Source organism: Pagrus pagrus, assembly GCF_965226575.1.
Source record: "Pagrus pagrus genome assembly, chromosome: 1".
NCBI classification, from domain to species: Eukaryota; Metazoa; Chordata; class Actinopteri; order Spariformes; family Sparidae; genus Pagrus; species Pagrus pagrus.
This window is the reverse complement of record NC_140185.1, coordinates 5,366,874-5,393,773: the sequence shown is the minus strand read 5'-3', so window position 1 is coordinate 5,393,773 and position 26,900 is coordinate 5,366,874. Positions and strand designations below refer to the sequence as shown.

Genomic DNA, 26,900 nt, shown 5'->3' with positions numbered 1-26,900 from the left:
CACTGCTACAGCTGCTGCATAGTTCTGTGGACTGTACCTTGACCAGTCTCCAGACCTCACGCTTTTATTTTGTCTCCTCACAGAACTGTATTTATGACAGCTGTAACTGTGAGAAAAGTGAGGACTGCATGTGTGCTGCTGTCTCCTCCTATGTCCATGCCTGTGCTGCTGCAGGGATCCAGCTCAGCGGCTGGAGGAAGACTATCTGTGGTGAGTAATGAGGACCTGTGAAAAAGAACAGTGTTATACATGAGATGTGGAAAAGAGCATTAAGCTAGTCCAAATCATAAAACCCCAATCTCCTCTCACATATCAGATGTCAGTTTGTCAATTTAAATTAATTGCAGCTATTGGCGAACGGTTGGCATGCAAAGTTTATCTCCAGTTATTAGATTTAAGCTCAGAGTTTGTTAAACAGGCTCCAGATTTCCTTTTTATCCTACTGTTGTAGAAGAAGTATGCAATGGCCATTTTAATCCTTGAATGCCTTTCCTGGCCTGCTTTATGACATATGTCTCTCCCTGAAGGAAGTGGAATGAGTTTCTCTGAAGACTGCCCATTCATGGAAAAACTTATCTGCACTCTCCCTGTATATATTGCATCATTTTTTTTAATGCAGTTGCTATTCTTGTTTATTTTCCACTATGGACCAAGCTTCTCTCTTGGCTTAAATTGAGCAGTTGCTGGCATTCATTGATATTCACTGGTTGTGCATGTTTATGTCAATGTCTTGTCTGCTAACCACCCTGGTACCCCATATATCTGCAGTACCCCCACCCCAGTATGACTGCCCAGCAAGCCTACAAGGGTATAAAGCTGGTGCACTGTTCCACGAACAGGGCAGAATCCACATTGTTCTGCCTGAATCTGAGCTTTGACGGTCAGTCAGAGCCTCCTTTCTAGCACCCTGGAATGAACTTTCCCAGGAGGCTGAGCAGTGTGATACCCCAATAATTGGAGCATACCCTCTGGTTCCCCTTTTTAAAAAATGGGAACCACCACCCTGGTCTGCTACTCCATAGGTGCTGTCCCTTACCTCCATGCAACACTGAAAAGGCATGTCAACCAGGGGAGCCCAACAATGTCCTGAGCCATCAACATTTCAGGGGGAATCTCATCCACCCCTGGCGCCTTTCCTCCAGGGAGCTGGTGTTGTGTGGGGTGGCCCCCTGTGGGCTCACTACCTGCAGGGGAGAGAAATGGGGTTGGGTGCATTGTGTATTGGACGGCGGTCGAGGGTGGGGACCTGGGCTTGCTGATCCCTGGCTTCGCAGACTGGCTTTTGGTTTTAGAAACCAACCACATAAAACAGACAGAACCAGAGAATAGATCACGTGAGTGATCTGAAAAACTTTTCCTCTAGGAGGCGCTGCCACTGACACTCTCTCCTCTTTGGGAAAAATTTAAAAAAGACATTGGCACTCAGAAAAAAATATTATGTGTACAAGGGCCTGATCATAGAAAAGTACAGTTGCTAGCTAACGCTACATATAAAAACAAATAGGCCTAAATTAGGGCACTTACACTGTTTGTGCTTGGACCCTAAACTGAAAGCAGTGACTGCGTGGAAGGAAGCAAAAAAACATTCACCAACTTAGAAGACTACAGCAAAACTACAAACCAAATATTGCTGTAGGGATCATATTGTATCAAAATGAACTTTAGTTAAAAATGTTGTTACATTGGTCCTCTGAACATCCTCATGTGGCATGATGGGAGTGCAACAGTCTCACAGCTTTTTACTGATTCTGTGGTCTGACCTCCTCAGGGAAATATGCCAGCTCCTGCCCCAGCAGCATGCTCTACTCCTACAACATCACATCCAGCAGTCGCACCTGCCGCTGCATTGGCACCACAGACCTCAGCTGTCACTTCACCTTCCCGCCCATTGACGGCTGTATCTGTGCAGAGGGAACTTATCTGGATGAGTCCGGGAAATGTGTTCCACCTGAGACCTGTCCCTGCTATGACAAAGGCTCAGTGGTACCTCCTGGACAGGTCGTCAACAAGGAAGGAGTCATGTGGTATGTAAATCAGAGATATATACTGTATATTATGTATAAAAAATATGAGATATTTTAATAGTGTGCTGGGGGGTTATATAATATGTTTTTCTTTCCACTAGCACCTGTAAGGAGGGCAAACTCAGATGCATTGGAGAGTTTGTTGCACAGCCATGTAAGTTGCATTACACAGAATCACCTGATAAGTAGCAGCCTTGAAGTGTTGCAAATTAAAGATGCAATTGTAATGATCAGACTTGAGAAAGTCTTCTGTGTTCCAGGCTCCATTTATAAAGGCATAAAAAGCACAGTCTTGAATGCTGCAACAACAGTGGTGTAAAAACAGTGACCAAGATTTATTGTAGAAATACAGTTAAGTAATATTATGTCTCTTCTCAGCAGCATGTGCTCCTCCCATGATTTACTTCAACTGCTCTGCTAATGGTCCAGCTGCTAAAGGGACTGAGTGTGAGAAGAGCTGCAACACGTTAGACATGGCCTGTGTGAGTCACTTCTTCCCCAACATTAAACCAACATTTACATGCAAATGCAGATAATTAGTCTATATGCTAGAACAAAACATTGGATCTGAGCTGTCTGCTTGAGCAGAAGTGACTGTGGATTGTGCATTTTTATCTTTTCTCCAGATGACCACAGGGTGTGTGTCCGGCTGTTTGTGTCCATCTGGAATGGTGTCTGATGGTAATGGAGGCTGCATCAAGCCAGAGGCCTGTTCTTGTGTTCACAACGGCATCTCCTACCAGCCTGGAGAGACCACTAAGGTGGACTGCAACACTTGGTAGGTGAATCACATGAGGAATTAATGCTGTAAAGACAGAAATATGCTAGGTACTAAATTGTTTTGGTTTCACCTCAATCTGTGACTGATATGTATTTAGTACAAGCCTGATACCATCTGATCTGTATCTGTTTACAGCACTTGTAAAGACAGGAAGTGGCAGTGCACTACCAACCAGTGTGATGGAACTTGCTCTGTCTATGGGGATGGACACTACATGACTTTTGATCAGAAGCGCTTCACTTTTGATGGCAGCTGTGAATATATTCTCACTCAGGTATGAAAGCACAGAAAAACAGTTAGTGAACAGAGAGATGGAACTGATGTGCAGTTTTTGTACAAAGGAGTGCATGTTAATCATGACAGACTCAACATGCTTTGTTAAACCCTGTTCAGACCAAAGATTTGCAGCAAGACAAGTTGAAACTTGCAACTACTTGCAATGTGCCTCTCTGTATCTCTGTTATCCACTGGCTTTTCAGGCTTTTTATAGTGGATATTATTTGTAGTGCCTTAAAATATGAATTATCAAAGTGATAGTGAATTACTTGCTTCAGTTGCATTCGTAGTAATGATGAAATGGTGTGTGCATCACAAAGCAAGTATGTGGGAGAGAAAGAGAAAAAGCGGTGGAGAGACAGTGTGAGTGCAGAGCAGTGGGAAGTGGCTGTGAATACTTAAAGCAGAGGAAAAGCAGCAAAATTGTAAATTAAGCAGTAGGAGCTGCATACTTACATACATACATACAGTGATTACATGCAATTACATCCTAAAACCAGCCAGCACAAACTTGACAAGCTGAGTCTAAGGCAACACCATCAGCCGGCCTGAGTCAAGCTGCAACGGGCCAGTTCACACTGCTGCAACTTTATTTAAAAAATGTGTATGTTTTACCTCATTAACTTCCTTGATTTCTGTGAATATATGCTTATTGTGAATTTGATGGCAGCAACACGTTTCAAACAAGTTGAGTCAGAGGCAACAAAGACAGTGAAGGTTGTGGAATGCTCCAAATACATGTGTTACACAGGTACAGTAAACGGGTTAATTAGTAGAAGGTGATAGCATCATGGCTGGGTATAGAAGGGGCATCCTTGAAAGGCTCAGTCATTCAAAAGCAAAGATGGGCTGAGTTTTAACACTGTGAAACACATGATTGTATGAAGGAAATTGCTACATGAGCTCCAGAACCCTTTTTAAAACTGTTGTCAGTAAACACAGTCCAATTATTTGCTTGTGTGTGTATCCTTCCTCAGGACTACTGTGGTAGCGCTCAGACTAATGGATCCTTCAGAGTGATTACTGAGAATGTGCCATGTGGAACCACAGGAACCACCTGCTCCAAGACCATCAAGATCTTCCTTGGGGTAGACAGTCAATAGAAAACCTTTTCAAAAACAACTGCATTGTCGGTCTCTTCATAAACTGCAGACACAAAACTGAAATTCAACAGATTCACACAAATAAACTGATTTGGCATATGTAGAATTATAAGTCAAAGGCAACTGGACTATTTACCCTTCTATCTAAAAGCCTTTTTCAGTTCTAGCTTGCCAGATTACACAAACATCACACCACACTCAAATCCCTTGATTTTTGAGGGCGGAGTTGATGGAATAAGAACACTGAGGAACTCCTCACAGCTGCAAAAGGTCAAACAACTGGGCACAATAGTTTAATGGCTCCACTGACATTTTCTGATAAGTTTTCTGAGATGTTCAGATAATTGAAGTTGGCATATATATGTCAAATTTACCAACTAACATTTTCTGTTTGGTTTAAAGAGTGCAGAATTGATTCTATCAGAGGGAAGCTACCAGCTGCTTTCAAGTGGACATGAAGAAACAGTTCCATTCCGTTACAGCACTATGGGCATCTACCTGGTAATTGAAGCCAACAATGGACTCATTTTCATGTGGGACAGGAAGACCAGTTTGTCCATCAAGCTCAGCCAAAAATATAAGGTACACTGCAATATGTGAATGAAGGTTTTGCTTTTACTGTGACTATAATTAGTTTATTAACAAAAAGGACGGGCTTTGTTCTGATGAATAACTTGATATTACATGATATATCACATGATAAGGGGCTCTTCTTTTTCAGGGTCATGTGTGTGGGCTGTGTGGCAACTATGACGGCAATTCAAATAACGACTTCACTACAAGGTGCCATGCTGTGGTGGTCAACCCACTGGTGTTTGGAAACAGCTGGAAGGATTCGCCAAGCTGCCCTGATGTTCAGGGTAACACCAGCCCCTGCACAGCAAACCCATACAGACAGTCATGGGCCCAGAAACAGTGCAGCATTATACAGAGTGACGTCTTTTCTGCCTGCCACTCAGTTGTAAGTTGTTGTTGAAGTCAAGATTTTCATCCGTTTGTTGATGGTGATGTTGGTCAGTTATTTAGTACATCTGCCAGTTCCTCAACCACAGATACAGAATAAGATTATGAGAAATCAGTATGAATCACCATAGTCCTCAGAGATATCAATATCTTCCAAAATCGTGTCAATGAAAAAGGCATCTCAAAGAAGACCAGCAAAATTGCCATGTAATTTGCATTGATCCCCAGCAAATTAAAAATTTGGTGAACTCCTAAATGTTCCTCTTGGACCACCAGGCCATATTTCCCACATGTAGATAAGAAACATCAGATTATATTTGGGAGTATCTTAATTTGCAAATTAGTAATTGTTAGTGTCAGATTAATGTAGTAGAGCAGTAAAAATTACAACATTTGCCTCTTAGATATAGTGAACTACTGTAGAAGGATCAGTACAGCATTTTGTGCTCTGGAGTTGCTCTTTTATACCCATTTAACTCATTAGTATATCATCATATACTCATTTGTAGGTGGATCCTTCTCCATACTATGAAGCATGTGTGTTTGACTCATGTGCATGTGACAGTGGTGGAGACTGTGAATGTTTCTGCACTGCCGTGGCCGCTTACGCTGAATCCTGTAATCAAGCTGGCATCTGTATACGATGGAGGACCCCCAAGATCTGCCGTAAGTAACCAGAATGAAAAATGTCTTGTTGAAAACCTAAAATCTGAGTCAATTTCGTCTGAGCTTAGCAAATTTTTATGACAAAGAGATTATGGCGTTTTTTTCTTTAGCTTTAAATACCCATTAATAGCCTACCCTAATATTGCTGTCATTTCAAATTTGATCATACCTAATCAATTATAGCAATATATCCTAAACACTGTTGATTCATCTTGAGATCTGGATTTCGTATTTATCAAAGTCCTGGGAACTACAATTAAGAATTGAAAGATCTGTAACGGAGGATGATTTTTTCCTCACTCCTTTAAATTATATTAAGGTTTAAAGTTGCGCATAATTAGGAGTGTGGCCGCTTTGAGTGACAACTAGTCGCAAGCTGTCTGCTGGGCTTCACCTCAGGTAATTCCGGTCACTGAACTTGACCTCATATTTGTGGTGTTGATGCCTTTTGGAAAATTTGTATACAAATATCAGACATATAAAATGGCTTGCTGTGCGGTTAATTGGACTGAAAGCCCTGAGCAGAGGGACAGTGTACAGAGAGGAAATGGGGAAAAGAAAAGCCACTGTGGGATAACAGAAAAGGTATTTGGCGATTGCTAACTTTGATTGCACACAAACCGACACACACCCTCGGTGCCAGTTGTTGCTCGCTATCTTCCTGCTAATGTACAGTTAAGTATTCTGGCTGTTTAGAGCAAATAAACCGCGTTCAAACTCACGTGAGTAATGTGAGGCAAAATGAACTTTTTGTGTGAACACTATAACTAATCCCAAAGTTTTTCCTCTGGTACAGATAAGCCACACTCCAATTGGTGTTTGACCAGCATTTATTTTCTTCGTTTAACAGCAAATCTTCTTTTAACCAGCAAACACCATGAAAACGAAATGAAATAAATGTTACAAACGCAGACATATTATCAGTTAAAATAAAACAAAAATATAAGTACAACCACATATCGTGTGCGCCTTCTGACCAAAAATGTAGGAGTTGTTAGTCTTTCGATGTTACTGTTATTCTTCCCTGCTGAACTCTTTTCGCCTGCATCTAGCTTCTGTCTTAAGCTTCTGGAAGTACAGGCATTCTCTCATTGACCATGTGGACGCCGCATGTTGTCCATTCAGTGTAGTTCACAGGCTAAACAGCAGGTGGTGCCAACATACCATAGAACCCAATGAATTGCATAAAAAACAAGTCATTCTCTATGGAAAGGCAGAAATATCTCTGGAAAACAGCTCATAAATGTCATTATAGTAAAACACAGCTGAAATAAAAAGAGTGTCATTAAAGGAGAAGTCATAATTGTTGACAAATACTGTACATTTTTCTGTGACAGCTACAAACACTGATAGCCTGTTGGTAACTTCCAGCGAGGTGGCCGTGTTTAACTTACTGGGCTCCCTTCAGTTCAGGCCTGGCACCAGAAGGAAGCGACTGAGGGGGCTGTTAAAAATTGCGAGGGGGTGATTTATTGATTTATTTATTGTGATGATTTACCCATGCAATGACAACATAGGGGCACTCTTTCAAAATTAAAGGTTACATTTATTAATAAGAGCACATGAATGTAGAACAAGCTCAGTGCTAAATATTTTTGGAATCAACGAACATTGTCAAAAGGTTGATGTGAAACTGGATGGGCCAGAAGGACATTGCTGCGTACTTTGCTGCGATTGTTAGTGAAACAACCAATCACAGCAGTATTAAAGAGTTTGTGACAGGCATTTCAGCATGGAGGATTTCAACTGTATGACTGTACTTGCGCTAATCAAATATCCTCTGGTTATGTCTTTGTTTTTGTGGCAGCTGGTTTGTATTACAAACAGCCAGTGGTGGTGGTGATACAGCAGATTGCCAGCTGTACTTTCCCCAGAAAACACATTTTCCTCTTTGACTTGCCAGGCCAACTCACTAGGCAGAGAGGCCCTGCCCTTCCACATGCCTCACGCTTGGACGTAGGAAAAGTTACTTGTTTTTGGCAAGGCAGGTTTTGCCACCAGGCTGCTCGTGGAGGGGCAGCAGAACTTTCCGACACGCAGCCTGTCTGCTTTCTGTCACCCAGAGACATGTCCAGCAGGTCGTTCAGGAAGGACTGCAACAGCCGAAAAACTTGGCGTGTTTACAGGGGAAATTACAGATCACAGTCCCCTATATTAGTAACGCCGATGCTGGCTGTTTGTTGTACAGACCAACTGCAAGCAAAACTACACATAAGTTACATGTTATTCCTTCTCTATGCCCTACTCAATCTGTTATTTCAGAAGCTTACGTCACAACTTATCACAGCAGTGCACTCAGCCATGATGTCGCCGGCTGTGCACGCTCCCCCTACATACAACAAACACTGCTGTACAACTAACCATAATCACTTGTATCTCAGAAAAAACATTTTGTTGTTTTTGGTATTTTTCTATTGCTATATAAAGCTCAAACAAGCAAAACATACAACTGAGGAGGCGAAGCCCCCTTAAGCACCCTAGAGGGGCCTGGGCCGCTTCAGCTCCACGCACCCCCTGTTTACCCATTTCTGGTTAGCCAGGAGTTAAAGGTATAGTTGGTAATGTTGGAGAGCTAGCAAGATTTGAAAGTGGCACCTCATCTAAGCTCCACCCCCTTCTCCCTCTCCCGTCAGTGCTCCGTCCAAAGCCCCGCACCCACAAACTTGAATGCGCATCAGACAGTCCGTCAGCAGGGCAGAGGAGAGCCGTTAGCACTGGGCTAATACAAGCTACAAAAGTAGCTAAGTTGGCTAACATAACGTATTTCATGAAAATAACAAATCCCCCCAAAGCAAAACAAATAATTACCTGTCCAACAGAAAGACAGCAACCTCTGCATCACTTCTGGACTAACTGTGCTAACTCTTCTTCTTCTGCTGTTTTATGGCTGTTGGCAAACAACTTTTAGGTGTGCATTACCGCCACCTTCTGACCTGGAGTGTGTATCTCCTGCTAACTCCATATGGAGTGTGCTGAATATATCCGGCAACGGTGACATGTGATGAGTGCGTGCAGGGAGGAGGGGGGACAGAGAGGGGTGCAGGCAGGACGAGACATGAAGGCATCTGATTGGTTCTTTCAACTCGGACCGAGAGGGAGGGATTGGTCAGAGTTTTTACAGGCCTGCAGCTGCCACAGAGGTCTGATTTATTTCAGTCCTTTTTCTGAACACATTATGTATGGACTACTCTCAGGGTGGGAAGACCATTTCACCCAGTATAACCAAAAGTGTTTCTGAACAGGATTACCAACTATACCTTTAATAGTAATCAGTTACTGCCAAGATGGTGGTGGCCAGTACGACCAACCTATGGGTGATGTCAAAGTGGCTCTGTCCATTATCTTGTACAGTCATTGGTGTGATCTCTTGATTATATTGAGCAGTAATTGATGCATATGAACCTAGAGGGGCACTCAGAGAATACAGACCTCTGCCAAGGCCAATTCTCAACTGTTCTTTTATATTCTAATCTGCAAATGGAAATGTTTCAAATACTTCACGGCAGCTTGTTATCAGCGTGTGTGTTGTGTGTAGCAAGGGTAAGCTAGGGTCTGTCTGATGACATTTATTTCATTAGAGGGCTCTGTGCACATCCACATCCACGTCCACATACCCCCGTTTTAGTGATTTGAAAATTTATTTTATTTATATAATTTTAATAATTACTATCAATAATTATTCATTTCTAATAACCACACCTGCCCTACCATCAATCCCAACAGTAGAAAACCTGGATCACATGCATGGTGTGCTGCCAGGTATCATACTACAAGAACTGTTACTCCAGCAACTTGCCCCATGTTTCTTGCTTTCTTTCATTGCATATGGTAGGGAAGCTATGTAGCCCTGGTGATTTATTGCTTCCCTCCCCACCAAAACCCTGTGCCTCAGTCTGGATTCAAAAACTTTCAGTGCCTCCTTGGCTCTCCATATCGGAACCCCTCATTCTCACTCCATCATGCCAACTCCATCAACCCTTTTGTGTCAGTGTTGTCCCACTGGAGTTTTGGAAATACAGAGTGGAAACTGCCTGAAACTGACATTTTGGTCACCATACTGTCATTCATCAAAGTCCAGATGGGGGCTGTCAAGCACTGCTCTTGATAATAGGGTCTTTGCACTCTGCTGGCTTGAGAAGCGTCTTCATCTCAAGGAAACATTGGGCGACTGACTTGGTGCAAACAGTAATTATCTCCCTCTAAGGGTTATGCCACACTTTCAAATAAGTGATTATCAGGGTAGTTGTAACTGTGAGACTGTGAGCTGGTTGTTCCATAAAATTATTACTTAAAATAGAATCAGAACCTGGATTTGTAAATTAAAATTTATTTGAGCTAATTTCTCATTAAAATTCGATGGAAATAACAAAAAATTACACTTTTTCATGGTCTCTACATGTCTACATAGTAAGGTAAAAATAAGGCAATGTACAACCACACGGCTAAAATCAGTATTCTCTATAAGTAGTCCAATCTGGAACATGCCCATAATAAGAAAGAGTTATTACTCATTTTCATTTTTCCCCTCAGCTCTCTTCTGTGATTACTACAATCCCCCTGGTGAATGTGAATGGCACTACATGCCGTGTGGATCCCCTTGTATGAAAACCTGCAGGAATCCATCAGGCAACTGCTCTACACAGATACCCCCTCTAGAAGGTACAAGATAAGTTTTTCCAACTTCACATATTCTACTTATCTACAATTTGAGATTCAAGATTAAACACATCTATGGCTGTTTTCTTATTGTTGTTTTTACAAAAACATCGAACAATATGCCACGCAAACAACAAAAAAGTTACTACTTTCAGCTGTTAGTACCAATGGTATTAATAATGCCAACAAGGAATAAAGAACCCGTTTCATACACTCTAAGAACAACTGTTTGTTTTTTGATTAGGTTGCTATCCAAAATGTCCTCCTGCTCAGCCATACTTTGATGAGGATACAATGAAATGTGTTGTAAAAGAACAATGTGGCTGCTACGATCAAGAAGGGAGACACTATAATACTGGTGACACAGTGCCAACAACCCAAAACTGTTTTACGTGGTAGGTCTTGCATATATTACGTGTGCCATAACATTGTAATGAGATTGAACTAACCAAAAATAACTCAAAACTGACAATAAATCTAATGTTCTCTCCTTTGAAGTACATGCAGTTCAATGACCATCCAATGCCATTACGATGACCAAGGTATGCAAAGATTTTGAGAGACTATGGGTTGGAAAAATACATACATATTTTAGGTTAATATTTTAATGATACTTTTCCTATCGTTACAGCCTGTAATTGCACATATCGTGGAAAGGAATATCCTCCTGGCTATACCATCTACAACACAACAGATGGACATGGTAACTGTATCACAGCAGTGTGTGGGAAGAATGGCACCATAAACAAGAGGTCATACCCATGCCCAGTACCAACACCGACAACACATATGCCAACTGCAACCAGTCCGACAACCATCTTTGTTTTTACAACAACCACAGGTAGGGATAGGTATTTGATTTGGAAACAAAGGAGATATTCAGCTGTATACTGTGAGATTTACCATATTACCAATACGTGAATTATGTGTCCACAGTCCCATGTAATGCCTGTCAGTGGTCACCATGGTATGATACCAGCTTCCCCACACTTGGAACTCCAGGAGGAGACAATGAAACGTTTGCAAATATTAGAGAAGCAGGGCACAAGATATGTGACAACCCAAGCCAGATCCAGTGTAGAGCTGAGAAATTTCCTAATGTCACCATTGATGATGTGGGACAAGTGGTGCAGTGTGACCTGGCTAAGGGGCTGACATGCAGAAATGAAGACCAATCAGGACCACTGGCCTTGTGCTTTAACTACCAAGTCAGAGTTCTATGTTGTGACTTTAATGCATGCCCAACAACACCTGCTCCTTCAACAACGATAACAACTACAACACCCTCAACTACTACAACTAAGCCAACTCCCTCTATAACACCTACAGACTCGACAACAAAGCCCCACATAATAACCACAACAATGCCTTGTGAAGAAACATTATGCTCCTGGTCACAGTGGATTAGTTCAGACTACCCTCAATATGGTCCTGGAGGTGGGGACAATGAAACTATCAAACACACCATCCAGAAAGGGTATAAGATCTGTGAGAATCCAGAGGAAGTTAAGTGTCAGGCTGTGCATTACCCAGGGGTTCCCCTGAATCAATTAGGACAAACAGTAACATGTAATAAGCAAGGGCTCCTGTGTGAGAACAATTTACAAAATCCTCCCATATGTTTGGATTACGAAATCAAGGTTAAGTGTTGCAAGACAGTGCAATGCGGCACAACACCAAAACCTACAACACATACTGTCACAACCAGAACAACTCAGCCATCTACAAACACTACACCTTCTACCACAACACCAACAACTCAGCCAACCACAACCACTACACCTTCTACCACAACTGAAACAACACCAACAACTCAGCCAATCACAACCACTATGCCTTCTACCACAACTGAAACAACACCAACAACTCAGCCAACCACAACCACTACACCTTCTACCACAACTGAAACAACAACTACAACTCAGCCACCCACAACTACAACACCTTCTACCACAACTGAAACAACAACTACAACTCAGCCAACCACTACACCTTCTACCACAACTGAAACAGCAACTACAACTCAGCCACCTACAACTGCACCTTGCCCTGGTGGACATCCCATGACATGTGGTTGGACAGAATGGATCAATCTGGGGAAGCCCACACCAGGCCCTGATGGTGGAGAAGATGAATCCATCCATAAGATAATCTCTGCTGGTTATCATGTGTGCTCAGCTCCAGTAGAAGTCCAGTGTAGAGCTGTTCTTTACCCAGGTCTTCCCATGTCACAGGTGGGACAATCTGTTATTTGCAATAAAGATGTGGGTCTCATATGCAACAACAGTCGACAAGGGCTTCAACAAGAATGCTTGGATTATGAGATCAAATTTGAATGCTGTGGGTGTCCAACAACTTCTCCTCCTCCAACAACTACTAGCAAAAGCACGACACCTTCTACCACAACACCAACAACTCAGCCATCTACAACCACTACACCGTCTACCACAACTGAAACAACTACTACAACTCAGCCACCTACAACCACGACACCGTCTACCACAACTGAAACAACAACTACAACTCAGCCAACCACAACCACTACACCTTCTACCACAACTGAAACAACTACTACAATACCTTCAACTACAACAACAAAGCCAACTCCCTCTACAACACCTACAGGCTCAACAATAAAGCCCACAATAATAACCACAACAATGCCTTGTGAAGAAACATTATGCTTCTGGTCACAGTGGATCACTTCAGACTACCCTCAATATGGTCCTGGAGGTGGAGACAATGAAACTATCAAACACACCATCCAGAAAGGGTATAAGATCTGTGAGAATCCAGAGGAAGTTAAGTGTCAGGCTGTGCATTACCCAGGGGTTCCCCTGAATCAATTAGGACAAACAGTAACATGTAATAAGCAAGGACTACTGTGTGAGAACAATTTACAAAATCCTCCCATATGTTTGGATTACGAAATCAAGGTTAAGTGTTGCAAGACAGTGCAATGCGGCACAACACCAAAACCTACAACACATATTGTCACAACCAGAACAACAACACCGTCTACCACAACTGAAACAACAACTACAACTCAGCCATCTACAAACACTACACCTTCTACCACAACACCAACAACTCAGCCAACCACAACCACTACACCTTCTACCACAACTGAAACAACACCAACAACTCAGCCAATCACAACCACTATGCCTTCTACCACAACTGAAACAACACCAACAACTCAGCCAACCACAACCACTACACCTTCTACCACAACTGAAACAACAACTACAACTCAGCCACCCACAACTACAACACCTTCTACCACAACTGAAACAACAACTACAACTCAGCCAACCACTACACCTTCTACCACAACTGAAACAGCAACTACAACTCAGCCACCTACAACTGCACCTTGCCCTGGTGGACATCCCATGACATGTGGTTGGACAGAATGGATCAATCTGGGGAAGCCCACACCAGGCCCTGATGGTGGAGAAGATGAATCCATCCATAAGATAATCTCTGCTGGTTATCATGTGTGCTCAGCTCCAGTAGAAGTCCAGTGTAGAGCTGTTCTTTACCCAGGTCTTCCCATGTCACAGGTGGGACAATCTGTTATTTGCAATAAAGATGTGGGTCTCATATGCAACAACAGTCGACAAGGGCTTCAACAAGAATGCTTGGATTATGAGATCAAATTTGAATGCTGTGGGTGTCCAACAACTTCTCCTCCTCCAACAACTACTAGCAAAAGCACGACACCTTCTACCACAACACCAACAACTCAGCCATCTACAACCACTACACCGTCTACCACAACTGAAACAACTACTACAACTCAGCCACCTACAACCACGACACCGTCTACCACAACTGAAACAACAACTACAACTCAGCCAACCACAACCACTACACCTTCTACCACAACTGAAACAACTACTACAATACCTTCAACTACAACAACAAAGCCAACTCCCTCTACAACACCTACAGGCTCAACAATAAAGCCCACAATAATAACCACAACAATGCCTTGTGAAGAAACATTATGCTTCTGGTCACAGTGGATCACTTCAGACTACCCTCAATATGGTCCTGGAGGTGGAGACAATGAAACTATCAAACACACCATCCAGAAAGGGTATAAGATCTGTGAGAATCCAGAGGAAGTTAAGTGTCAGGCTGTGCATTACCCAGGGGTTCCCCTGAATCAATTAGGACAAACAGTAACATGTAATAAGCAAGGACTACTGTGTGAGAACAATTTACAAAATCCTCCCATATGTTTGGATTACGAAATCAAGGTTAAGTGTTGCAAGACAGTGCAATGCGGCACAACACCAAAACCTACAACACATATTGTCACAACCAGAACAACAACACCGTCTACCACAACTGAAACAACAACTACAACTCAGCCATCTACAAACACTACACCTTCTACCACAACACCAACAACTCAGCCAACCACAACCACTACACCTTCTACCACAACTGAAACAACACCAACAACTCAGCCAATCACAACCACTATGCCTTCTACCACAACTGAAACAACACCAACAACTCAGCCAACCACAACCACTACACCTTCTACCACAACTGAAACAACAACTACAACTCAGCCACCCACAACTACAACACCTTCTACCACAACTGAAACAACAACTACAACTCAGCCAACCACTACACCTTCTACCACAACTGAAACAGCAACTACAACTCAGCCACCTACAACTGCACCTTGCCCTGGTGGACATCCCATGACATGTGGTTGGACAGAATGGATCAATCTGGGGAAGCCCACACCAGGCCCTGATGGTGGAGAAGATGAATCCATCCATAAGATAATCTCTGCTGGTTATCATGTGTGCTCAGCTCCAGTAGAAGTCCAGTGTAGAGCTGTTCTTTACCCAGGTCTTCCCATGTCACAGGTGGGACAATCTGTTATTTGCAATAAAGATGTGGGTCTCATATGCAACAACAGTCGACAAGGGCTTCAACAAGAATGCTTGGATTATGAGATCAAATTTGAATGCTGTGGGTGTCCAACAACTTCTCCTCCTCCAACAACTACTAGCACAACGACTACACCTTCTACCACAACTGAAACAACTACTACAACTCAGCCATCTACAACCACTACACCGTCTACCACAACTGAAACAACACCAACAACTCAGCCAATCACAACCACTATGCCTTCTACCACAACTGAAACAACACCAACAACTCAGCCAACCACAACCACTACACCTTCTACCACAACTGAAACAACAACTACAACTCAGCCACCCACAACTACAACACCTTCTACCACAACTGAAACAACAACTACAACTCAGCCAACCACTACACCTTCTACCACAACTGAAACAGCAACTACAACTCAGCCACCTACAACTGCACCTTGCCCTGGTGGACATCCCATGACATGTGGTTGGACAGAATGGATCAATCTGGGGAAGCCCACACCAGGCCCTGATGGTGGAGAAGATGAATCCATCCATAAGATAATCTCTGCTGGTTATCATGTGTGCTCAGCTCCAGTAGAAGTCCAGTGTAGAGCTGTTCTTTACCCAGGTCTTCCCATGTCACAGGTGGGACAATCTGTTATTTGCAATAAAGATGTGGGTCTCATATGCAACAACAGTCGACAAGGGCTTCAACAAGAATGCTTGGATTATGAGATCAAATTTGAATGCTGTGGGTGTCCAACAACTTCTCCTCCTCCAACAACTACTAGCACAACGACTACACCTTCTACCACAACTGAAACAACTACTACAACTCAGCCATCTACAACCACTACACCGTCTACCACAACTGAAACAACACCAACAACTCAGCCAATCACAACCACTACACCTTCTACCACAACTGAAACAACACCAACAACTCAGCCAACCACTACCACTACACCTTCTACCACAACTGCAACAACTACAACTCAGCCACCAGCAACTACACCACCTTCTACCACAACTGAAAAAACAACTACAACTCAGCCAACCACAACCACTACACCTTCTACCACAACTGAAACTGCAACTACAACTCAACCACCTACAACTGCACCTTGCCCTGGTGGACATCCCATGACATGTGGATGGACAGAATGGATCAATCTGGGGAAGCCCACACCAGGCCCTGATGGTGGAGAAGATGAATCCATCCATAAGATAATCTCTGCTGGTTATCATGTGTGCTCAGCTCCAGTAGAAGTCCGGTGTAGAGCTGTTCTTTACCCAGGTCTTTCCATGTCACAGGTGGGACAATCTGTGATTTGCAATAATGATGTGGGTCTCATATGTAACAACAGTCGACAAGGGCTTCAACAAGAATGCTTTGATTATGAGATCAAATTCGAATGCTGTGGGTGTCCAACAACTTCTCCTCCAACAACTACTAGCACAACCACTACACCTTCTACCACAACTGAAACAACTACTACAACTCAGCCATCTACAACCACTACACCGTCTACTACAACTGAAACAACACCAACAACTCAGCCAATCACAACCACTACACCTTCTACCACAACTGAAACAACACCAAAAACTCAGCCAATCACAACCACTACACCTTCTACCACAACTGAAACAACACCAACAACTCAGCCAACCACAACCACTACACCTTCTACCACAACTGCAACAACTACAACTCAGCCACCCACAACTACAACACCTTCTACCACAACTGAAACAACAACTACAACTCAGCCAACCACAACTACTACACCTTCTACCACAACTGAAACAGCAACTACAACTCAGCCACCTACAACTGCACCTTGCCCTGGTGGACATCCCATGACATGTGGTTGGACAGAATGGATCAATCTGGGGAAGCCCACACCAGGCCCTGATGGTGGAGAAGATGAATCCATCCATAAGATAATCTCTGCTGGTTATCATGTTTGCTCAGCTCCAGTAGAAGTCCAGTGCAGAGCTGTTCTTTACCCGGGTCTTTCCATGTCACAGGTGGGACAATCTGTGATTTGCAATAAAGATGTGGGTCTCATATGCAACAACAGTCGACAAGGGCTTCAACAAGAATGCTTTGATTATGAGATCAAATTCGAATGCTGTGGGTGTCCAACAACTTCTTCTCCTCCAACAACTACTAGCACAACCACTACACCTTCTACCACAACTGAAACAACTACTACAACTCAGCCATCTACAACCACTACACCGTCTACCACAACTGAAACAACACCAACAACTCATCCAATCACAACCACTACACCTTCTACCACAACTGAAACAACTACTACAACTCAGCCATCTACAACCACTACACCGTCTACCACAACTGAAACAACACCAAAAACTCAGCCAATCACAACCACTACACCTTCTACCACAACTGCAACAACTACAACTCAGCCACCCACAACTACAACACCTTCTACCACAACTGAAACAACAACTACAAGTCAGCCAACCACAACTACTACACCTTCTACCACAACTGAAACAGCAACTACAACTCAGCCACCTACAACTGCACCTTGCCCTGGTGGACATCCCATGACATGTGGTTGGACAGAATGGATCAATCTGGGGAAGCCCACACCAGGCCCTGATGGTGGAGAAAATGAATCCATCCATAAGATAATCTCTGCTGGTTATCATGTTTGCTCAGCTCCAGTAGAAGTCAAGTGTAGAGCTGTTCTTTACCCGGGTCTTTCCATGTCACAGGTGGGACAATCTGTGATTTGCGACAAAGATGTGGGTCTCATATGCAACAACAGTCGACAAGGGCTTCAACAAGAATGCTTTGATTATGAGATCAAATTCGAATGCTGTGGGTGTCCAACAACTTCTCCTCCTCCAACAACTACCAGCACAACCACTACACCTTCTACCACAACTGAAACAACTACTACAACTCAGCCATCTACAACCACTACACCGTCTACCACAACTGAAACAACACCAACAACTCATCCAATCACAACCACTACACCTTCTACCACAACTGAAACAACACCAACAACTCAGCCAACCACAACCACTACACCTTCTACCACAACTGCAACAACTACAACTCAGCCAACCACAACTACAACACCTTCTACCACAACTGAAACTGCAACTACAACTCAGCCACCTACAACTGCACCTTGCCCTGGTGGACATTCCATGACATGTGGATGGACAGAATGGATCAATCTGGGGAAGCCCACACCAGGCCCTGATGGTGGAGAAGATGAATCCATCCATAAGATAATCTCTGCAGGTTATCATGTGTGCTCAGCTCCAGTAGAAGTCCAGTGTAGAGCTGTTCTTTACCCAGGTCTTTCCATGTCACAGGTGGGACAATCTGTGATTTGCAATAATGATGTGGGTCTCATATGTAACAACAGTCGACAAGGGCTTCAACAAGAATGCTTTGATTATGAGATCAAATTCGAATGCTGTGGGTGTCCAACAACTTCTCCTCCTCCAACAACTACTAGCACAACCCCTACACCTTCTACCACAACTGAAACAACTGCTACAACTCAGCCATCTACAACCACTACACCGTCTACCACAACTGAAACAACACCAACAACTCATCCAACCACAACCACTACACCTTCTACCACAACTGAAACAACACCAACAACTCAGCCAACCACAACCACTGCACCTTCTACCACAACTGCAACAACTACAACTCAGCCACCCACAACTACAACACCTTCTACCACAACTGAAACAACAACTACAACTCAGCCAACCACAACCACTATACCTTCTACCACAACTGAAACTGCAACTACAACTCAGCCACCTACAACTGCACCTTGCCCTGGTGGACATCCCATGACATGTGGATGGACAGAATGGATCAATCTGGGGAAGCCCACACCAGGCCCTGATGGTGGAGAAGATGAATCCATCCATAAGATAATCTCTGCAGGTTATCACGTGTGCTCAGCTCCAGTAGAAGTCCAGTGTAGAGCTGTTCTTTACCCAGGTCTTTCCATGTCACAGGTGGGACAATCTGTGATTTGCGATAAAGATGTGGGTCTCATATGCAACAACAGTCGACAAGGGCTTCAACAAGAATGCTTTGATTATGAGATCAAATTCGAATGCTGTGGGTGTCCAACAACTTCTCCTCCTCCAACAACTACCAGCACAGCCACTACACCTTCTACCACAACTGAAACAACTACTACAACTCAGCCATCTACAACCACTACACCGTCTACCACAACTGAAACAACACCAACAACTCATCCAATCACAACCACTACACCTTCTACCACAACTGAAACAACTACTACAACTCAGCCATCTACAACCACTACACCGTCTACCACAACTGAAACAACACCAACAACTCATCCAACCACAACCACTACACCTTCTACCACAACTGAAACAACACCAACAACTCAGCCAACCACAACCACTACACCTTCTACCACAACTGCAACAACTACAACTCAGCCACCCACAACTACAACACCTTCTACCACAACTGAAACAACAACTACAACTCAGCCAACCACAACCACTACACCTTCTACCACAACTGAAACTGCAACTACAACTCAGCCACCTACAACTGCACCTTGCCCTGGTGGACATCCCATGACATGTGGATGGACAGAATGGATCAATCTGGGGAAGCCCACACCAGGCCCTGATGGTGGAGAAGATGAATCCATCCATAAGATAATCTCTGCAGGTTATCATGTGTGCTCAGCTCCAGTAGAAGTCCAGTGTAGAGCTGTTCTTTACCCAGGTCTTTCCATGTCACAGGTGGGACAATCTGTGATTTGCAATAATGATGTGGGTCTCATATGTAACAACAGTCGACAAGGGCTTCAACAAGAATGCTTTGATTATGAGATCAAATTCGAATGCTGTGGGTGTCCAACAACTTCTCCTCCTCCAACAACTACTAGCACAACCACTACACCTTCTACCACAACTGAAACAACTACTACAACTCAGCCATCTACAACCACTACACCGTCTACCACAACTGAAACAACACCAAAAACTCAGCCAATCACAACCACTACACCTTCTACCACAACTGAAACAACACCAACAACTCAGCCAACCACAACCACTACACCTTCTACCACAACTGAAATAACAACTACAACTCAGCCAACCACAACTACTACACCTTCTACCACAACTGAAACAGCAACTACAACTCAGCCACCTACAACTGCACCTTGCCCTGGTGGACATCCCATGACATGTGGTTGGACAGAATGGATCAATCTGGGGAAGCCCACACCAGGCCCTGATGGTGGAGAAAATGAATCCATCCATAAGATAATCTCTGCTGGTTATCATGTTTGCTCAGCTCCAGTAGAAGTCCAGTGTAGAGCTGTTCTTTACCCGGGTCTTTCCATGTCACAGGTGGGACAATCTGTGATTTGCGATAAAGATGTGGGTCTCATATGCAACAACAGTCGACAAGGGCTTCAACAAGAATGCTTTGATTATGAGATCAAATTCGAATGCTGTGGGTGTCCAACAACTTCTCCTCCTCCAACAACTACCAGCACAGCCACTACACCTTCTACCACAACTGAAACAACTACTACAACTCAGCCATCTACAACCACTACACCGTCTACCACAACTGAAACAACACCAACAACTCATCCAATCACAACCACTACACCTTCTACCACAATTGAAACAACACCAACAACTCAGCCAACCACAACCACTACACCTTCTACCACAACTGCAACAACTACAACTCAGCCACCCACAACTACTACACCTTCTACCACAACTGAAACAGCAACTACAACTCAGCCACCTACAACTGCACCTTGCCCTGGTGGACATCCCATGACATGTGGTTGGACAGAATGGATCAATCTGGGGAAGCCCACACCAGGCCCTGATGGTGGAGAAGATGAATCCATCCATAAGATAATCTCTGCTGGTTATCATGTTTGCTCAGCTCCAGTAGAAGTCCAGTGTAGAGCTGTTCTTTACCCGGGTCTTTCCATGTCACAGGTGGGACAATCTGTCATTTGCGATAAAGATGTGGGTCTCATATGCAACAACAGTCGACAAGGGCTTCAACAAGAATGCTTTGATTATGAGATCAAATTCGAATGCTGTGGGTGTCCAACAACTTCTCATCCTCCAACAACTACCAGCACAACCACTACACCTTCTACCACAACTGAAACAACTGCTACAACTCAGCCATCTACAACCACTACACCGTCTACCACAACTGAAACAACACCAACAACTCATCCAACCACAACCACTACACCTTCTACCACAACTGAAACAACACCAACAACTCAGCCAACCACAACCACTACACCTTCTACCACAACTGCAACAACTACAACTCAGCCACCCACAACTACAACACCTTCTACCACAACTGAAACAACAACTACAACTCAGCCAACCACAACCACTACACCTTCTACCACAACTGAAACTGCAACTACAACTCAGCCACCTACAACTGCACCTTGCCCTGGTGGACATCCCATGACATGTGGATGGACAGAATGGATCAATCTGGGGAAGCCCACACCAGGCCCTGATGGTGGAGAAGATGAATCCATCCATAAGATAATCTCTGCAGGTTATCATGTGTGCTCAGCTCCAGTAGAAGTCCAGTGTAGAGCTGTTCTTTACCCAGGTCTTTCCATGTCACAGGTGGGACAATCTGTGATTTGCAATAATGATGTGGGTCTCATATGTAACAACAGTCGACAAGGGCTTCAACAAGAATGCTTTGATTATGAGATCAAATTCGAATGCTGTGGGTGTCCAACAACTTCTCCTCCTCCAACAACTACTAGCACAACCACTACACCTTCTACCACAACTGAAACAACTACTACAACTCAGCCATCTACAACCACTACACCGTCTACCACAACTGAAACAACACCAAAAACTCAGCCAATCACAACCACTACACCTTCTACCACAACTGAAACAACACCAACAACTCAGCCAACCACAACCACTACACCTTCTACCACAACTGAAATAACAACTACAACTCAGCCAACCACAACTACTACACCTTCTACCACAACTGAAACAGCAACTACAACTCAGCCACCTACAACTGCACCTTGCCCTGGTGGACATCCCATGACATGTGGTTGGACAGAATGGATCAATCTGGGGAAGCCCACACCAGGCCCTGATGGTGGAGAAAATGAATCCATCCATAAGATAATCTCTGCTGGTTATCATGTTTGCTCAGCTCCAGTAGAAGTCCAGTGTAGAGCTGTTCTTTACCCGGGTCTTTCCATGTCACAGGTGGGACAATCTGTGATTTGCGATAAAGATGTGGGTCTCATATGCAACAACAGTCGACAAGGGCTTCAACAAGAATGCTTTGATTATGAGATCAAATTCGAATGCTGTGGGTGTCCAACAACTTCTCCTCCTCCAACAACTACCAGCACAGCCACTACACCTTCTACCACAACTGAAACAACTACTACAACTCAGCCATCTACAACCACTACACCGTCTACCACAACTGAAACAACACCAACAACTCATCCAATCACAACCACTACACCTTCTACCACAATTGAAACAACACCAACAACTCAGCCAACCACAACCACTACACCTTCTACCACAACTGCAACAACTACAACTCAGCCACCCACAACTACTACACCTTCTACCACAACTGAAACAGCAACTACAACTCAGCCACCTACAACTGCACCTTGCCCTGGTGGACATCCCATGACATGTGGTTGGACAGAATGGATCAATCTGGGGAAGCCCACACCAGGCCCTGATGGTGGAGAAGATGAATCCATCCATAAGATAATCTCTGCTGGTTATCATGTTTGCTCAGCTCCAGTAGAAGTCCAGTGTAGAGCTGTTCTTTACCCGGGTCTTTCCATGTCACAGGTGGGACAATCTGTGATTTGCGATAAAGATGTGGGTCTCATATGCAACAACAGTCGACAAGGGCTTCAACAAGAATGCTTTGATTATGAGATCAAATTCGAATGCTGTGGGTGTCCAACAACTTCTCATCCTCCAACAACTACCAGCACAACCACTACACCTTCTACCACAACTGAAACAACTACTACAACTCAGCCATCTACAACCACTACACCGTCTACCACAACTGAAACAACACCAACAACTCATCCAACCACAACCACTACACCTTCTACCACAACTGAAACAACACCAACAACTCAGCCAACCACAACCACTACACCTTCTACCACAACTGCAACAACTACAACTCAGCCACCCACAACTACAACACCTTCTACCACAACTGAAACAACAACTACAACTCAGCCAACCACAACCACTACACCTTCTACCACAACTGAAACTGCAACTACAACTCAGCCACCTACAACTGCACCTTGCCCTGGTGGACATCCCATGACATGTGGATGGACAGAATGGATCAATCTGGGGAAGCCCACACCAGGCCCTGATGGTGGAGAAGATGAATCCATCCATAAGATAATCTCTGCAGGTTATCATGTGTGCTCAGCTCCAGTAGAAGTCCAGTGTAGAGCTGTTCTTTACCCAGGTCTTTCCATGTCACAGGTGGGACAATCTGTGATTTGCAATAATGATGTGGGTCTCATATGTAACAACAGTCGACAAGGGCTTCAACAAGAATGCTTTGATTATGAGATCAAATTCGAATGCTGTGGGTGTCCAACAACTTCTCCTTCTCCAACAACTACCAGCACAACCACTACACCTTCTACCACAACTGAAACAACTACTACAACTCAGCCATCTACAACCACTACACCGTCTACCACAACTGAAACAACACCAACAACTCATCCAACCACAACCACTACACCTTCTACCACAACTGAAACAACACCAACAACTCAGCCAACCACAACCACTACACCTTCTACCACAACTGCAACAACTACAACTCAGCCACCCACAACTACAACACCTTCTACCACAACTGAAACAACAACTACAACTCAGCCAACCACAACCACTACACCTTCTACCACAACTGAAACAACACCAACAACTCAGCCAACCACAACCACTACACCTTCTACCACAACTGAAATAACAACTACAACTCAGCCACCCACAACTACTACACCTTCTACCACAACTGAAACAGCAACTACAACTCAGCCACCTACAACTGCACCTTGCCCTGGTGGACATCCCATGACATGTGGTTGGACAGAATGGATCAATCTGGGGAAGCCCACACCAGGCCCTGATGGTGGAGAAGATGAATCCATCCATAAGATAATCTCTGCTGGTTATCATGTTTGCTCAGCTCCAGTAGAAGTCCAGTGTAGAGCTGTTCTTTACCCGGGTCTTTCCATGTCACAGGTGGGACAATCTGTGATTTGCGATAAAGATGTGGGTCTCATATGCAACAACAGTCGACAAGGGCTTCAACAAGAATGCTTTGATTATGAGATCAAATTCGAATGCTGTGGGTGTCCAACAACTTCTCATCCTCCAACAACTACCAGCACAACCACTACACCTTCTACCACAACTGAAACAACTACTACAACTCAGCCATCTACAACCACTACACCGTCTACCACAACTGAAACAACACCAACAACTCATCCAACCACAACCACTACACCTTCTACCACAACTGAAACAACACCAACAACTCAGCCAACCACAACCACTACACCTTCTACCACAACTGCAACAACTACAACTCAGCCACCCACAACTACAACACCTTCTACCACAACTGAAACAACAACTACAACTCAGCCAACCACAACCACTACACCTTCTACCACAACTGAAACTGCAACTACAACTCAGCCACCTACAACTGCACCTTGCCCTGGTGGACATCCCATGACATGTGGATGGACAGAATGGATCAATCTGGGGAAGCCCACACCAGGCCCTGATGGTGGAGAAGATGAATCCATCCATAAGATAATCTCTGCAGGTTATCATGTGTGCTCAGCTCCAGTAGAAGTCCAGTGTAGAGCTGTTCTTTACCCAGGTCTTTCCATGTCACAGGTGGGACAATCTGTGATTTGCAATAATGATGTGGGTCTCATATGTAACAACAGTCGACAAGGGCTTCAACAAGAATGCTTTGATTATGAGATCAAATTCGAATGCTGTGGGTGTCCAACAACTTCTCCTTCTCCAACAACTACCAGCACAACCACTACACCTTCTACCACAACTGAAACAACTACTACAACTCAGCCATCTACAACCACTACACCGTCTACCACAACTGAAACAACACCAACAACTCATCCAACCACAACCACTACACCTTCTACCACAACTGAAACAACACCAACAACTCAGCCAACCACAACCACTACACCTTCTACCACAACTGCAACAACTACAACTCAGCCACCCACAACTACAACACCTTCTACCACAACTGAAACAACAACTACAACTCAGCCAACCACAACCACTACACCTTCTACCACAACTGAAACAACACCAACAACTCAGCCAACCACAACCACTACACCTTCTACCACAACTGAAATAACAACTACAAGTCAGCCAACCACAACTACTACACCTTCTACCACAACTGAAACAGCAACTACAACTCAGCCACCTACAACTGCACCTTGCCCTGGTGGACATCCCATGACATGTGGTTGGACAGAATGGATCAATCTGGGGAAGCCCACACCAGGCCCTGATGGTGGAGAAAATGAATCCATCCATAAGATAATCTCTGCTGGTTATCATGTTTGCTCAGCTCCAGTAGAAGTCCAGTGTAGAGCTGTTCTTTACCCGGGTCTTTCCATGTCACAGGTGGGACAATCTGTGATTTGCGATAAAGATGTGGGTCTCATATGCAACAACAGTCGACAAGGGCTTCAACAAGAATGCTTTGATTATGAGATCAAATTCGAATGCTGTGGGTGTCCAACAACTTCTCCTCCTCCAACAACTACCAGCACAGCCACTACACCTTCTACCACAACTGAAACAACTACTACAACTCAGCCATCTACAACCACTACACCGTCTACCACAACTGAAACAACACCAACAACTCATCCAATCACAACCACTACACCTTCTACCACAACTGAAACAACACCAACAACTCAGCCAACCACAACCACTACACCTTCTACCACAACTGCAACAACTACAACTCAGCCACCCACAACTACTACACCTTCTACAACAACTGAAACAGCAACTACAACTCAGCCACCTACAACTGCACCTTGCCCTGGTGGACATCCCATGACATGTGGTTGGACAGAATGGATCAATCTGGGGAAGCCCACACCAGGCCCTGATGGTGGAGAAGATGAATCCATCCATAAGATAATCTCTGCTGGTTATCATGTTTGCTCAGCTCCAGTAGAAGTCCAGTGTAGAGCTGTTCTTTACCCGGGTCTTTCCATGTCACAGGTGGGACAATCTGTGATTTGCGATAAAGATGTGGGTCTCATATGCAACAACA

General features: G+C 44.1%; 1 protein-coding gene across 1 annotated transcript in view; it reads left to right on the top strand.

Moving 5' to 3' along the window:
* Positions 1-26,900, top strand: part of LOC311267514 (mucin-5AC-like) — a gene marked incomplete at its 5' end in the record, with an annotated part of 63,824 nt that overhangs the window by 14,314 nt on the left and 22,610 nt on the right. The window contains 20 exons of the mRNA XM_084370607.1: positions 84-210; positions 1,769-2,024; positions 2,126-2,178; positions 2,403-2,506; positions 2,651-2,802; positions 2,941-3,079; positions 4,059-4,169; positions 4,587-4,766; positions 4,906-5,145; positions 5,657-5,813; positions 10,344-10,472; positions 10,714-10,864; positions 10,968-11,011; positions 11,101-11,310; positions 11,406-13,136; positions 13,425-14,468; positions 14,757-16,347; positions 16,846-18,510; positions 18,907-20,437; positions 20,579-21,072. Of these exons, the coding sequence (XP_084226733.1) occupies positions 84-210; positions 1,769-2,024; positions 2,126-2,178; positions 2,403-2,506; positions 2,651-2,802; positions 2,941-3,079; positions 4,059-4,169; positions 4,587-4,766; positions 4,906-5,145; positions 5,657-5,813; positions 10,344-10,472; positions 10,714-10,864; positions 10,968-11,011; positions 11,101-11,310; positions 11,406-13,136; positions 13,425-14,468; positions 14,757-16,347; positions 16,846-18,510; positions 18,907-20,437; positions 20,579-21,072 (10,109 nt within the window). The remainder of the gene's footprint in view (positions 1-83; positions 211-1,768; positions 2,025-2,125; positions 2,179-2,402; positions 2,507-2,650; positions 2,803-2,940; positions 3,080-4,058; positions 4,170-4,586; positions 4,767-4,905; positions 5,146-5,656; positions 5,814-10,343; positions 10,473-10,713; positions 10,865-10,967; positions 11,012-11,100; positions 11,311-11,405; positions 13,137-13,424; positions 14,469-14,756; positions 16,348-16,845; positions 18,511-18,906; positions 20,438-20,578; positions 21,073-26,900) is intronic.